Below are 17,388 nucleotides of genomic sequence, written 5' to 3'. Positions count from 1 at the left end.
TGTTGGCTAGAATGGGAAAGTTCACCGGATTACCAAGAAAAGGACCCATGGGATGCAGCCCGAGACAGCTGAAGGTCTATGAGTGTTATCCACAACTACACCTATATGATCCTACTTTCAAGAAAGCAAGTGACACCTTCACTATGCATATTACCAGAACTTTGCAAGGAAGACTTCACAGAAGGTTGTCGTAGGAGGCAAGGAAGTTAGTATAGAAGTATGGGGCTAGCCACATTCAATTTCAAAAATTTACTTACATCCAGGTCCAAGGATTTTTCGCCCAGCCATATAAACTTCCAAGATATAGAACAGACAAGATGGTGCTATTAGAAGTTAGTAGAGAATTGGCCGCCTATGACAAAATTTAGAAGAAGAAGAAGTTTGGGCTTGAATTTCCAATTGTCATACAAGATTATGATGAAATGTGCCCATCATTGGCAGTAGCAGAGAAGTCAACGAATGAATTAATATTCTACCACCTAGCACATCATACCGCAAGGACATTCTTTGATCCATATGATAAAATAAGGATGGTAGTTGGCATAAGGCATAAGCACAAGATTTAGCTAGAGGATTATTGGGCTAACGCCATAGATACTATGAAATCGGGAAGAGGATGTTTTCTAGATTGCCTCTTAAGCTGATAAGAATTTGTGAAATCATACAAGCATCGAATCAAATACAAGAGGATGCGAATACTATTCAACCAAAGTATGAAAAGGAGAAGGATAAGCCAATCTAGGTGCCTAACAGATCAAAACCAAAAGTTGATGATTTAGATGTCCTAAGAAGACCGGTTTTGAAGTTCACTAGGCACTTGGTTGAATGGCACATTGCAAAGTTGAAAGCAAAGAATACCCGCCTAACTTGCAATTTGATGGGAGATCTAGAATCCCATCACGAGGCAACTGAAGGGTCATGAGGAGATCAAGTCCAAGAAGCAGCAATTTCACCGGAAAGGATAGAGCGTGGGAAGGAGAAAAGTGTTCCTGGGAATCAAGAGGCAAGGAAAAGAAAGGAAGATCAGTGGGAGGAATCAAGGCAAAAGAGGCCAAGGTTGGAAGAAGCACAGTTGCCTGTTAGCTCCTCAAGCGTGCATGAAGTTGATATGTTCACAGGAGAAGTAGCAGGAAATCAGCCGCAAGAGGATGATCAAGACGTTTCACAAGTGCAGGATTTTTTCAGTGTTAGTACCTCCCAGAGTTTGTTCAACAAAAGAATCAAAGATAGGAATGTCCTCCAAATTCAAAACTGTAGGTCCAAGATTGTTTCAGGGAAACAAACATGGGAGACTTAGGACCTTTTGAGGGAGTTTCACAAGAACAGGTACAGCTGGGAATGCAGGATCAGCAAGCAGTTGTTTGAGATTGGCTAAAAGAGAGAATGAGGAAAGAGCCAGAGGAAGAGATGTATCCTACGTTGGAACTTGAACTTCTGAACACGATAAACAGGCTAGCAAAGAAGAAAGTGGCGAAGAAATTCTCTAAAGTTAGAAGAGATGAGTTAGGATCAAAGACTTTACACATAGTTGTGCCCAGAGTCAAGGATAGGAATGAGATAACTCTAGATGAGTATGATGTCACGGCAGTCAACCTAGGGAGTGCCTCCAAGGCACAAGTGATAAAAGAGTTTGATGAGTCTTCCTTATCATTGAAGGAGGAGATGAAGAGAGTGGAAGAGAAAAACAGGAAGTTGAAGAGCGAAAACAAAGCCTCGTGTGAGTATGTATGGCGTTTGGTGCATCCATTTAGAGAGGAAGATCAGACTTTTGTCCCTCCCTCTCCTCTTCCGAAGGAATCAATGGATGGGATTGGAGAAATAAGGAAAATGGCTCAATGCTCTGAGGAATGGGTAGAGGACATCTTCACTTCAGCTTATAAATTCATTGACAACTTAGCCCATTTCTATTGGAGGATCCTAGCTATCTTGGGCAAGTTGGAAAGCGTGGATAATTCATGGGAAGATGCACACATTTATCAAGACTTGACAATTCCATGCCTTGAGGCACTAATGGAGACTTCTAGGCATGCATTGATTGATGTAAAGGTCATCAGGGAAAACGAGGCATATGATTTCCCTCAATGGTTCTATACAGTAAGCACTGGAAAGGAATTCTTTGAGAGGTCCAATAGGGAGTCAACATTATTGAGAGCATCGGTCGAAAGGGTTTAGGAAAAAAATCCTCAATGCAGTGGAGGCATTGTGTGCAAGAAGATTATCTAATGAAGAGCTGACTGTGAACAACTTGGAGGATAGGCTGCATGAATTCTTCTTCGTGGAATCCTTCTAGAAGGAACATTTGGAAAATGTTTCCTTGTTCTCCAACACAATTCGTAAGACTTGGGAGGTTGTGCCAAGATGGGAGAAGTTTTTCTCCAAGTGTGAAAAGGATAGTGCCTTGCTGGAATTCAAATTGGAGACTATGCCAAGTGTCTTCCTAGGAGAGTTGGAGGCCATCATGACCAAATTCATCACATTTGCCATCAATGAAAGGGATAATAGTCATCCTATTTTGGACGAGAATCTATTAAATGCATAAGGGCATGATGGGTCATTTATTGCATGGTGGACGCCATATTTAGGAGTGAGTGGGCATTTAATGCTAAGTGGGCGAGATTCTTCATTTATGAGCATGCCCACTACTTGGTGCTATATTTGGTTATTCCCGGTCAAACCCCAGAAGCTTGCATGATTCCATCTTCCTCACTTAGATTAGATTTGGTTTCAAGTACTTAGATGAAGGAGATCGATAGCATTGTCTTATGGTGAAACCATACGTTCATACCTTTTGTAAGTAGACGATTTCTACTTGCAATGTAAGGTTGGACTAAGCTTTTGGATGTGTATGCTTAACTTCAATCCTCAAATGAATATTGTTCATCTTGATTGTATTCATTGGCGATATAAAAATCTTATGCCCAACCTTTGAAGATTGCACCTCTCTTTGCATAGTTGTCTAATGTTGGCAAAACAAAGGGTCGATTTCACCCTTATAAGATTAGAATCCTTTTTAAACCCTTTCCCATTTACTTTCCGCATTCTTATTGAGAAACGTTTCCAAAAAAGAGCTATCCATTGCTAAGTCATTCGCCAAAATCTCCTTGAAGTTTCTAGTTTGTTAAGTCGTCTTCACTGCACATAAGTCCCCTTGGATTACCAACAAACATCAAAGCCAAACAAGCCTATATCCACATAAAACTGCAAGTCCATAGTTGGAACCTTAGAGTCGCTGTATGATCTTTCGCAATCTTAGCATACATTGGATTTTGCTCAAGAGAGGATAGAGTGACCAGTGGAAACTTTATTTTGTGTTGGTGTGGTCACAAAACACCCGTCAACATGTACCATTCAAGTACAGGGACATTCAAACATTAGCTTTTTGTAACGAGCTCATAGGTCCTTGAGTTGAACCTAGTGCTTTGATACCACATGTAACAACCACTGAACTAAACACTAAAAAAATAAACTCAATTTACTTTTTACAACTTTAAAAAGCCAAAGATAGTAAATCATGAAGAAAAATTCGCTTTTATTTCAAACAATCATTTAATTGAACACATAAATATATTCGCTTAAGACTTTATAGAAAGGTAATCATTTTTTTTTTCATGACATTGAAAATTTAATACAATACATAGCATAAATAAAGAATACCATAGTTCCTCGCTTAGGAATCTTGTATCTATCTCACAAGCCTTGACTAGTCAACTCCAGGAGGGAGAGTATCATCCAAGCGCTATTTGTCCAACCACAAACAAACGGTCTCCTACACACCTTCGTGTTAGAAGTGGACCTACCCTTCACGAGGATTATAGACAAGGGGACCTATGTCGAGCCATGTAAGTACCGGTATTGTGTGCCACATATCTCATTCCGACCATAGTACTTTAGACTATCTTCTAACTAAGTATGACCAATCTGGAAGATCTATGTTCTAGCAACACTTGTGAATTGACTAGTCGCATGGATTGACAAATACGACAATTAGCCAATGTTTTATTTTTAAAATAGTCATAAGTTCACTCACCTATTACTCGACTTGGAGGCTACACTCATCCCAAGGTTTAGAAAGTTTCAACTCTCTTGTCAAATCACAAACTGTGGGATTGGAAAACTATCCAAACTCTTTTTGGACTTTTAGTGCTTTTAGTTATGTTCTATGGTTGTGAATTGTGTGCCAGCAGTACCCCAAACTCAAGTGGAAACAAATTGAGAAAATCCAAAAACACTTGATCACAACTAAGTTCAAAATTAAAAGTTCGGTTCCTTACGATATCATGCTGAGTGAAATAGGGGCAGCTCCTATTGAAGCAGTTGCTATGGTAGGTCTCATAAGATATTTGAAAAGAATTGAGCAAATGGAAGTAGGTAGATGGCCTGAGGTTGTTTTCAATGACATGTTGTACAAAAAAAAAAGAAGACTTGGATGAAGTCAAACAATAAATGGAATATCTACTTAATGCATGTCCCACAAATAGAAAAAAGATAAAATCTTTTGTTATGGATAAGTTCCACAAGCATACTTAGGGCGAGGCACTAGGGAGAAAGAAAAATTATTATATTGAATTCAGTCCCACATATGATCATTATTCAAAAATGTTCATAGGGGCTAATATTCTATGGAGAGCAATAATTTTTTTTTGCTAAAAATAGCCTATGGGACAGTCAGCCTAGTTATATTATGTATTTCAATCCTTTTCTTGTTCTAGATGATGATGAGCTCCCCCAACTTCTCAACAATTTCCTTCCTGAATAGACTATACAAAGAACCAGCTACCAAGATATCTAGATATTTGTCCCTGCTTTCCTAGAAGGCATCACACTCCAAAATGAAGTGTTTTTCTGATTCCACTACAATGGAAATGCAAAAAGTACATTCTTTCTTCCCAAGCTTCTTTTGGCCTTTTCCACTACCCTGTTTCACAACAGTGTTGATGAGAGTTAGTTCTTAAGATCTCATGATGCAGAGCAGGGGTCCAAATGACATATACAATAATATTTGATCACACAAAGTGTTGAGTTTTTCACATCAAGACCCTTCCTTCACTAGCAACCTAGTTTCCTTGCAGCCCTCCTGAACAGGACAGTCATTGATAATGTTCGGAGAAAGCCTCATTCCCAAACTTTGAAAGCATTTTTGGATACCCTTTTGGCTTACCTAAAACATTGTAAAAGAATTGGCATGGGTTGTTTTAGAACATGGGGGTCAAATAATAACTGGTAATTCTGATCCTAGGCCTAATTAGTACAACAAACTGAGTTTTTTGGGCATAAATTTTGATGCAGATCCGACTTGAAGGATCCGAGACCACTTTTGGATACCCATTTGGGCTTTATACAACATATATCAAAATCAAGGTAAGTTGTTTGGTAACACAAGGGCCTAAAATTGACTGATAATTTGCATTAGGCTTATTCACCAAGGGTTTCAGACCCTGTCTCAGTAAAACAACTCTAAAATACTCAAAACTCAACGAAAATGGATGAGACCAGTTGCAATGGAAAGTTTATTCAATACTCTATCCAACCAGACCGCTTTCAGATCATAGAACGTCTGCATTAGGCTTATTCACCAAGGGTGTCAGACCCTGTCTCAGTAAAACGCCTCTAAAATACTCAAAACTCAACGAAAATGGATGAGACCGGTTGCAATGGAAATTTTATTCAGTACTCTATCCAACCATACCGCTTTCAGATCATAGAACATCTGTACAAACCCATACTGTTCACTGCAACATGATTGTTACCCAAAAATCTGGAAGTTGTAGTCTTTAAAACAATCATAACTTTCATAATACTTAATGAAAATCAATGAAACAAAATGCAAATGAAAGAGGATTCAGAGATTCATCAATCCCAATGCATGAGAGATCAACCACAAGCCGTACAAGGCCATACAACAGTCTGGAGCAGTAAAAACATGTTGGAAAAGCAGGGAAAAACAATGATTTTTATTGAACTTCTTCTTAATACACCCCGAACCCCCTGTATCTCGACCTTACAAGGCATATTTAACATGTCCCAATCAGTTCCAATTGAAAACAACTAACTCTTGACCTTCTAATTCAAAGATGACCCTTCAACTTCCATTTGTTGCATTCTTGCAATTTTTACAATGACAACTTTTACATTATAAGCAACTTTTTAACCAACTAACCCCCAAGACTCAAATACATCAAGAATGGTCATAACGGACCTTATTACATAACAAAAATTGAATAAACACTTAAAACCCAACCTTTTAGGAAACTTGATCAACATGACCCATGGTGCCCCTGCACCATCTCAACTAATAAGTATCCCAGTCGAAAGATCTCAATTCTCATGTGGTTTTTAGGATATATGATAATAACCAAAAGGGGAGGTACGCTAGTTCATTTGATATTATACTTGCTCTATGGTTTCATGCAAATGAAGCCTTTTCATGGTTGTTGCATCTTTAAAGGTATATGCAATGTTGTCCTTTTCATTCTTGCACAAACATCAAGAACATGTGAAGGGTAGTACTTTTGAGTCCACGTGCATTTCTAGCAAGCATTTCCATGAGCAATAAGATTTTGATAGTGCTCTATAGACTAGAAGTTAGTTCCTCATTTCAATAGGTATCAGAATTTCTTTAAGTAAAACATCTGACATAGAATAGGGATGCTTGCTGCAACATTCTTACAAACTTCAAAGTAATGATCTAGAGTTGTTTCTACAAGAGTAATTGAGTCCAATAGCATGAACCTAGTTACTCCATTATCAATTTGTATTATATTTATAATTATATATCTGTAATTCTTCAATTTTTACAGTGTTCTACTATTTTTCAGTCACCATAGACTCTAAGCTCCAACAAATACTTTTCTCCGGCTACTTTCAATTAAAGCCAGCAGAGTTTATTCTAACACTTCCAAGGAGTATATTTAAGCTCTATGCTCCTATTGGCTACTTATTAAGGGTTCGCAAATACTTTTCTCCATCTACTTTCAAGTTTCAATTAAAGCCAATAGAGTTTATTCTAACACTTCTACGTAGTAGATTTTAACTTTTGGCTTCCATTGGGTGGTTATAAAGAGTTTGCAAACCTAAATACATAATGTTGTAAATTATAGTTTATAGCTGTTGCTGAACTTCTGGAGTGTGATTCCCCATTAGAATTTTGGTCAGAATTTATCATCTACTGTTACTACTAATGCTAGTGTTTCTTGTGTTCAATGGTGTTCACGGTCATTGTTGGACATTGAAGGGCACGGTGAGACTTATATTCCAACCTGCAGAAGAAGGGGGGGCAGGTGCAGAACTTATGATCAAAGAAGGTGCACTTGCAGATGCTGAGGCTATATTTGGAATGCATGTTGATTATTCATTGCCAACTGGCACCATTTCCTCAAGACCAGGGCCAGTATGTGCTGCTGGAGCTACATTTGAGGTAACAATAGATGGGAAAGGTGGGCATGCAGCATTTCCACACATGAATACGGACCCAATTGTTGCTACATCATTTATAATTTTGAGTTTGCAGGGGATTATTTCTCGAGAAACAGATCCCCTTCACAGCCAGGTAATACTAATTCAAGTATAACTGAGCATAACATTGACATTTGATGAATAACTTAAATGCCTCTTACATTTTTATTGTAAGCGAGTACTTTGTCATGGTGAATTTTGTTTTGGTGGAATTTGTTATCTGGTATAACTGTAAGTTTATTTTAGTAGTATCTGTTGTAGAAGCATAGTTCTGGCGTGCACATGTGGATAGAACTTTTTTAAATGTTACATAAGGTGGTACTCATCTAATGATTTAAGTATCCTCGAGTGTAAATAAATGTCCTGAACTTAGGAAAATAATTTTGAGCTAGTTTTTATTCTTTTGTGTGATAATTTCAATCTCTGTTTGGAATCTAAACCTGCCTTCATCAGTAGCACATTATTAGTTGGTATTAAAGCCATGTTTTAATATTTAATTGTCCACATTTTAGTCTTCAGGATGCTTTGAACATGAGTCTTTCTCTGCACCACTATTGAATTGTTGCGACCGGAATAACAGTTATCTTTCACTGTAGTTTTTACAGTATCATTTGCAATCCTGCTTCAGTGTTTGGCATGCTGTGCTTGTGCTTCCAATGAAAAGGATAGCATATTACTTATTAAACTAAGATATTGACATTTGGATCCTCTAGTAAAGCCTCCATAGAATCTATGTGATTATTATTATTATTATTATTATTATTATGCATAAATTGTTCTTTGTATAACAAAATAAGTATAACATAACAATAAATTCCCCAAAACAATTTATATCACTAGTGTGTACATTGTTGTGTGCATGCAAATGCTACAAAACAGACGAGCTTAACGAAAGATATGACAGTTTTATCACTATTCTACAATAAGATTCATTTTCAACTCTTCCAAAAATGCTTTCCAATCTTATAATATTGTTGTTCATGTATTTTCTGTTTCCCTTCTTTCCCATTTTTGTGTACGACTACCTTTACATATTCTTTGCACCTACAGGTGCTACTGTTCTTTAGATAAAGTAGTAGGGTATATTGGGGCCCTTGGCCATACTAAAATGAAAAAGATTCATAATAGAACATAATCATATAATACGTAGATACGGAGAACTGAACCCTGAGCACGAATTCACAAACAGAAACCTGTTAAAAGGAGAAATTGCTATCTAAATCAGCAAACAGAAGCTAAAAGACCCACAGATGTCCTTAAAGTGAGAACTAACAAAAAGAGTTCCCAGGCTGAGACTCTACAAGCCTCTTAACTGCGTCAAGATAGGAGACCCTATATAGTTCATACTCTATAGCATCTTTCTTTGATCAAATTAAGTTAGTCCTCCAGATATAACAACAAATTATTAACTTACACAAGACATAATGGATGTGTTTGCTACCACGAGGCATGATAAACCCAAAAACAGTAAAACAAAATTCTGGTGCAATTGAAAAGAAAACATTAACAAAAAGTTTAATAGTGGCAGATGATAGACTCCATCTAGAAATTTCAACTAAAAGAAGGCTTGTACATTGTTAGTGTAAGCATTCAAAACCATTTCGTGTACAACTATAGTTGTTTGTAATTTGTAATTTGTAATTTGTAAATTCACGCCTTTTGCTGAATGTTGTTCTAGAGGGTTTCAATATTTGTTAATGTTTGCATGCTTAACTATTTGATCCCAAAATAGAATACAAGAAGGCTAAGTTTTCCAGATGCAAAATTTTGGGGGGCATTCCAGATCATTGCAAATTTTAATAGTCAAGTATTTTGGTTAGAAAGACAGATTTTGTTCACCAGAGGACACCAAACAAACCACGAAACATTGAGGCATTAATAAAGAGATTGAGTGTCACTGCATATAAAGTTTAATAAGTTGAAATTTATCGATCCTATAGCTTTTTGGTCTACCCTTGTTAGGAAGTCAGTACATGGGATTTGTTGTTTCAGTGCATCCAGTGTGCAAATGTTGCTCCTATATCTTAATCAGGATTTGATGAGATTGTAGTTCCAGAAATATTGTTTTAACAACTAATTTCGCCAGTAATTAATTCTTCTCAAATCTGCAACATAGCCTTGCTGACAGAACATTTGAAGCATTAACAAGAGATATGAACCTATATATTAACAAGTCTGACATTAATGTATCACTAAATGTCAATACAAGTTATTTATAAAATGGCCTTCACTGGCAATAAGGACATTTTATTTATAGCCTGCTATTTCTAATTAGAGGCATTCGTCATTATTAGAGAAAACATGTGTTTTGCTCTATCCATAAACATGAGAGCTGATGCAAGGTTTTTTAATAAAATAAGGTGCTATCAATTGGATTTATCAATGGTGGAGAAGGGTATAATGTCATTCCAGGAAGAGTTCAATTTGGAGGCACTTTGCGGAGCTTAACAACAAAAGATCTCATCAATCTTAAGAAAAGAGTGAAGGAGGTTAGTTACCACTCTGAGTATCATACTTGGATTAAACCATTGAAATTCATTTGCTTTGATGTCTAGTTAAAAGATTTAGCCAATCTTATAAATGGATGAAATGTGTCGAGGAAATAATTTTTCTTGCAGGTAATAGAAAGTCAAGCTGCTGTGCATAGATGCATGGCTTCTGTAGATTTCTTAGAAAAGCAGCACCCAATGTACCCAGCTGTTGAAAATGATGAAATTTTGCACAATCACATAAAGAAGGTTGGTGCAACTTTGCTTAGTTCAAATAATGTGAAAATATCACAGCAAGTGATGGCAGGTGAAGATTTTTCATTCTATCAACAGATTATACCGGGTTTAATGTTTACTATTGGTATTAGAAATGAAAATATTGGGTCAATCTATTCTCCACACTCGCCATTTTTCTTTTTGGATGAAGATGTGCTTCCTATAGGAGCAACCCTGCATACTGCATCTGTTGAAATGTATTTTGACAATTAAATGGACCGGGTAAATGGATGCACTCATGAAACAAGGCATACAAAGTATGCTAGGAATACATTAGTTCTCATTATTTCATATAATTGAATTATTTTCATGATGATTGTTAATAATACTGAAAAATTCTGTATATTCTGGATTTACAGTCACTTTGGATTGGCTGACGAGTTAACTATCATAAAAAATTTGTACAAACATCAAGCATTTGGGCAGCAAAAAATATTGATTGCTTGTTTTTTATTGATTAAAGTCAGAGATAAGTTACAAATCCTAAATGTTGTCCATGTTCTTATGCTGAAAAATCTTAAAAGTTGGCAGGTGTCTGATTTTTTTTATTGTCATATTTTAGTACTCTAAACTTGCATTACACGCATAAAACATGAGCAGCAGCAATGGCAATGATAGTAGTGACCAATAAGTTGGAAATGAAATAAATAACACTAGGGGTGGGAGTGAGGGTGTTGGTGGTCAATCACAACCACAAAACAGATTTGAGCGCCCTTCCGCTGCTTAAAACCCTACGCACAAGGCCCTTTTAACCCTAAAAAACCTCTTCTTACCCTTGTTCATCCCATAGATGTGAAAAAGAAAAAATCAAGTAGGGTGTGGTTATGTCACATATGCAATGGTGATTTAAGAGGGAGCTACACAAGGGTGTGGTCTTGTTTCTTAGGTGTTTTGGGCGAAGCAGTTAAATTTTGTAAAGAAATAAAGGAGCGTGAGAAGCTAGAGTGTTATAGATTACATATGGAGGCAAAAAGTAAGTCTAAAGGTGTGCCCACGCCAATGCAATTTCAGCCTATGTCATCCAATGTTGGTAGTGAGAGTGCTATTCATAGCATGGATGCAAAAAAAGGAAAGAGGAAGGCTAGTGATAGTGAGCAGCCAGGGTCAATTTCAACTATGTTCAATGTGCACTCACGAGAAACGACAAAGGCTTCCATTGTTGATTTTTTTATGCCCATGCCATCCTATTTCATGTGCCCCAATCTTCTTACTTCAAAAAATGGTCAAAAATATAGGTATTGTTGGTCCTTCTTTTGTACCCCATGGAAATCATAAACTACACTACCCTCCTTGAAAAATCGTATTCCAAGGTGAGCTTGATGATGGAGGGCACGAGTCGAACTTGGATGAGGACAGGGTTTCTATTGTGATGGATGGGTGGATCAATATTAGACATCGGCCACTCATCAACATCATAGTCACATGCACAATTGACTCTTATTTTCTTAGAGCCATTGATTGTTTAGAGAAATGCAAGGATGCAGACTTTCAATATAGCATTTTGAGAGAGGCCATAGAGGAGGTTGGGGCCTCAAATGTTGTTCAAGTGAACACTAATGTTATGTTCATGCATTGAAGGACATAGGGAAATTAGATTGTGTAAAGGAAGTGGTGGCACAAGGTAGAAATATTCAAATGTTCATTTGCAACCACCACACCTCAAACCTGTGGATACAAGATATGCCAATTACTTCATTTCTTCGAGAGGATGATTGAGGTGCATGACGCATTGGTTGTCCATTGTGAAGTAAGACATTCCTGATTTTCAAATTTTATGGAAAAAAAATCCGATTTTAATAATTTAATTTTATTGTTGAATCTTTCAAAGTTTCTAAGTTTCCTAGTTGTCAATTAACTTTGAGATTTATAATATTAATCTTTAACATTATTCTTGTTTGAAATCTCTTTTTGCACTTTGCAAAAATGTTTGTTCCATCATCTCACCTATTGTAGATGTCATCAAATATGCAAATATGGACTCTCCTAATCTTGGAGAAATATATGAGAGATATATGAGACTTTTGAGAGCATGGCTCAAAAGATGAAGTAATTTTGGCTAAGGATCAACAATTGGATTTATATAAGGAGTATATTAAGTCCATTGTCATGCAAAAGTGGAACACTATGAACACTCCACTTCTCATGGCAGCCTTTGCACTAAATCCAAAATGGTATGAGTCCAAGCTTGGAAGGTCCCCTCCTTGTGATGATATTGAGGTGAGACATGGGTTGATAAAGGTACTTCAAAAAATGTACTCACCTAAACAGGTCGGTATACTTCGTGAACAATGGGTTGCCTTTTCAAATCTTGTTGGTCCAAATTCCAACACACTAGAGTTGAGGATGGATAGAGCAATAATGGCACAAAGAAACCCTATTGGATGGTGCCAATGGTTCAAGGCAGATGCATCAAAGTTGAGAATGCTTGCCATTCGCCTACTTTCATAGGTTGCTAGTTCCTCTACCATAGAGAAAAAACAATCTACATATAGCTTCATCCACTTTGTCAAGATGAATAGGCTTACCTCTAGATGCATGGAGGAGTTAGTAGTTGCATATTAATGCTTTGTGACTTGGGGATCGTCAAACTCTAGATTATCAACAAAGTCCAACATTGCGGTTCAATATTAATCCTGAAGACACCACTCAAATTGACAAGGACAAGGGACAAGAGGGATTTGTTGGAATTCTATTGGATGATGCAACCTTTGAGCTTGATATCACGCTCAATGAAATTTAATTGTAAAGCCATCACGCTCAATGAAATTTAATTGTAAAGCCATCACGCTCAATGAAATTTAATTGTAAAGCCATCACATGACAATTAAAATACCTACAATGAAATTTAATTGTAAAGCCATCGCGCTTCTTTGCAACCAAATCAAGGATGTCATGACAATTTGACAATGCAAATGAATTTCATCCTACTTGTTTATCCATTCACACAAATTACAAGCGAGCAGAGTTGCGTATAACTAGATTTTTCATTCACACGTAGATTAACATAAAACTTCATTGTTCAGATGTGAAAATCAAATTAATATCCACACATAACAAAGACCAACGAAATTTATATATGACTCCATCATCCCACAAATGACCACAATAAAACAGCTTAGAACCCACATGTCCTTTTTACGTCCCCTCTTTCTTCATTTACAAAACACCGGTTACTCTGAAACTACCTGAACAAAAACCCAAAATTGCACCAGATTCTTCAAGAAAAAAACAAACATTTTACCCTCTCTGTGGCATAATCAATATCCAACCCCGGATCAATATTCCTTCTGAAAATGGTGGTGTGAATACACACCTTTAATTGAAGCACAAAAGGGCAGAAATTGGCCTGGCAAAGAAAAATTGAATCAGGCCCTTTCACCTCTGATGCGGCGAGCGAGCTGGATATCCTTGGGCATTATAGTGACCCTCTTGGCATGGATAGCGCAGAGATTAGTGTCCTCAAAGAGGCCAACGAGGTACGCCTCTGAGGCCTCCTGTAGAGCAGCCACAGCTGAACTCTGAAATCTCAAATCAGTCTTGAAATCTTGCGCAATTTCCCTAACCAGGCGCTGAAAGGGCAATTTTCTGATGAGAAGCTCAGTGCTCTTCTGGTATTTGCGGATCTCTCGGAGAGCGACTGTTCCGGGCCTGAATCTGTGGGGTTTCTTCACTCCGCCTGTTGCAGGCGCCGATTTACGAGCGGCCTTTGTTGCTAGCTGCTTGCGAGGAGCCTTCCCTCCTGTGGATTTCCTTGCCGTCTGCTTTGTCCTCGCCATTTCTCTTTCTGCAATAAAATCCGCTGAATTGTTGTCTGATAATGCAAAGGGACAATGAAAACCCCTGCGCTTCCCAGGCATATATACATGCTTACCGTTTGGTTTCAATTCAAATTTTGAATGAGTGGCGGGAGGAGGGAATGTTTCTCCACCCTCCGATCTTATTCCCTTATCGACGGTGTGAAACACTTGTGGCTCGATCCGCCGTATAGGTTGTGGCATCCAATTATTTTAGTTAAAAGCATCGTTAATTTCTAATAGTGTGCTTATTTCATAATATATAATAACTCGCTCGTATTTGTGTTTGTTTGAGCATTGTAAGGTCATTCAAGTTAATTGAAGTTTATAATTAATATTTGTATGTTAAGGGTTGTAATGGCTATATGGATAGAAAATTATATGTACACTTCATAATAAATTAATTTAATGGTTTTTGGATATGATCATACACTCAAATCCAAAAATCATCATGTTATATGTAAGTTAATATGATATAGAGTACAATTTAATTAGAATATCATAAAATATATTATTTTTATTAATCAATTTTTATATATAAATAATATTTGAATTATGATGTATTAGAATTTCATTTTTTGTTATAGATTTTTTAAGGTTTTTTTTTTTTTCATAAATTACATAAAAAATGATGAGAATATGATATCTTTTACAATATTTGAAATGTGCTCACATTAAATAATTGTTTTGATTAATTTAAGGATGTTTTTTTAAACTATTCATTTTTATTTGGAATGTTATCTTCAATTTGCATTGTTTCTAAAATAGTTTGAAATGAATCTATTTTTGTTTAGTTGTTTTTTGGTTGTACCTATATATTAGACTTATATCATAAAGATGTGCTTGCTCTTATTTTAAAGGTATATAGGGGAAGAGCACCAGTAGTCGTGCGCATTCCAATAACTTGCGTTTTTGTGAACCCAACCTTCTAGTTACTAACTTTAAAGAAACCAAAATTTGATAACTAAAATCTCATTAATAAATTTTGCATGTACCAATAGTTGCTCACTTTTTTCTTTTTTGCTCCATAATTTTGTGCATGACTATTGGGGCATTTATGCACAAATAATAGGTCATTTGTGCATAAGTATTGGCAATTTAAGTGCACGGTTATTGGGGCATCTTTAACTAGGTATCGAGCAACACTTTGAAATGTGTACTTTTTAACCCTTGCATGCATAACGGATCCCACAGCGTGCATCATTACTACCCAAAAAGCTAGAACAATAGCTATAAATAGTTAAGTCACATATAAAGACAACAACAAAAAATTGTCAAAATTTGATGTGCCATTTAGGATCAGTAGATGCACAAAGTTAGCTATAATGATTATTGGTACACTTCCCCTATTGAAGACAACATAAAGTTAGTTTGTGGAGAGTAATGGAGATAAAGATGGGAATATAATATTGATAATATAAGCAAATCTCTTGATGCATTAGCTTACAACTGTCAAGCATCTACATGTACATCATGAAGGTGTGAAGTTAATATGTTAGGACCTTTTTGTAAGGCATATATTACGAAGATGGTAATGAAAATAATATATTTAAAAGTTATCTACCAAAAGTTGTATGCATTGTGTGCATTTGAGTATATAAGCATTTATTTGAATGTCATTCGCATTTTAAGAAAAAACACTCAAAATATAGTCAATGAATTTACACACGTTAATGTTTTTTTAACACATAATTTACATACATTAATATTGGTTCCAAATCTTTTTCAATTTAAATGTGTTTAAAAAATATTAAAATAACAAATATAAATTATTTAACACATTTTATATAGTTTATGTTTCCTCATTGCAATCAATTTTTAAAAAAACATTATATTGGACATTTTTAATATAATATGTATGAACAATTTGTGGATGATTCCATGCCACAAATAGTGTGCCTTGAAAATTCCAAAATATATATCTATAAACAATATTTTATTTGTGCCTTGAGAAATCCCTAACAATATTGGTGTGAAGCAAATTAGCAAGTGGTGACCACAAGTAATTGAACAATAAAAGGTGTACATTAATTCTTGAAGAGCTTGGGCTGCATGTATATTGTTCCATACAAAGATATTTGGGCCACTCTGACAACTATAAAATTAAAATGTAGGGAGTTGTTAAGGTAAAAAAAATATTCATCGCAATAATAATGATAATTGATATTCTCATTAATTCAAATTATATTAAATGAACACTTCTCTCATTAATTAATGTGTTTATTAGATAAAACAATAACTAAATTATATACACATGTTGATATGTGCCAATTAGAGTTGTAGAGATATAGATGTGTCAATAAGAGTTGTAGAGGTGTCGTCAAGAATTGTAGTTACGATGTCAATTAGTTTGGCATAGGTGCTATGAGTTATTGAGTACTTGTAGAAGTTGTTAAGCTTCACTTAGCTATAAATGTGTAATCTATTTTGATGAGTTTTGTCAAGTAAAATCTTCTATGACACAATTTTAGTTTTTTTATTAGGTGGACCATTTTTAATCAACATAAATGGTGGTGGATCTCATCCCGTCATGTAAGGTTCCTAACCTTAAATATACCACAAATTATTTAATTAGGCATTTTACACATTATCAAGATCATTAATCATAGCATTAACTTCATAATTATTAAATGTTAAAATTATAATTTAGGAATTAAGTGCTCAAACTAGGTAAAAGCACATATGTATTTGAAGTACTTTATTACAGTGATGGTTTTCATGCAACATGACTATCAATAACAAATCAATGAATTACAAATTTACAATAAATGCAAGTTTCAAACAATCATCCTTGGTCACCATCAACCCACATGGTCTTCTACAAGCCAAGGGCATGAACATGGTCCAAGCACTTTTCCACTCAACCATGAAGCAATGCTTCCCTAGAGTTCCACTGACCCAACATGAAGAGCTTGACTACTTAGAAACAACGGTAGGATGGAAACCTTGGTGCAACCCCTAATACATTTACGTAGATATCTAAAATATGATTATGCAATGCTTTATTATCAGGATATGACAAAGAAACATAATAAAAAATTTGCTAGGCTAATTCATCTATTTAATGAACATGTGTCATGCCCCCCCCACAATTTATAATAGAAATAATCAATAATGTTAAAAATGGTATATATTATCGATTTACATTTTACATTTAATAATGTACATTAGTTTACATTTTTATATATTGAACAATGTTATTATATTAACAATGTACATTTTATTATAATGGTGTAATGATATATATTAATAATAAACATTATATTATTTACATTAACAATGTTGAATGATATTAAAACATTTATTATACTGTTGACCAATTTTCCCAACCGATAACCTTTCTTAAGCGGTGGTTTGAAAAGGATGGGCCTCCACAT

At 35.7% G+C, this 17,388-nt stretch overlaps 1 protein-coding gene across 1 annotated transcript in view; it reads left to right on the top strand.

Annotated features, from left to right (window-relative positions):
- The window catches only part of LOC131077329 (IAA-amino acid hydrolase ILR1-like 5), a 41,429-nt gene extending 30,899 nt beyond the window's left edge, over nt 1–10,530 (top strand). The window contains exons 3-5 of the mRNA XM_058014807.2: nt 7,232–7,546; nt 9,813–9,941; nt 10,071–10,530. Coding sequence (XP_057870790.2) covers nt 7,232–7,546; nt 9,813–9,941; nt 10,071–10,430 — 804 coding nt within the window. The 3' untranslated portion in view covers nt 10,431–10,530. The remainder of the gene's footprint in view (nt 1–7,231; nt 7,547–9,812; nt 9,942–10,070) is intronic.
- The last annotated feature ends 6,858 nt before the right edge of the window (nt 10,531–17,388 follow it).

Source organism: Cryptomeria japonica, chromosome 11 (assembly GCF_030272615.1).
Source record: "Cryptomeria japonica chromosome 11, Sugi_1.0, whole genome shotgun sequence".
NCBI classification, from domain to species: Eukaryota; Viridiplantae; Streptophyta; class Pinopsida; order Cupressales; family Cupressaceae; genus Cryptomeria; species Cryptomeria japonica.
Note: the sequence above shows the minus strand (reverse complement) of the source record. Positions and strands in the feature narration are given on the sequence as shown.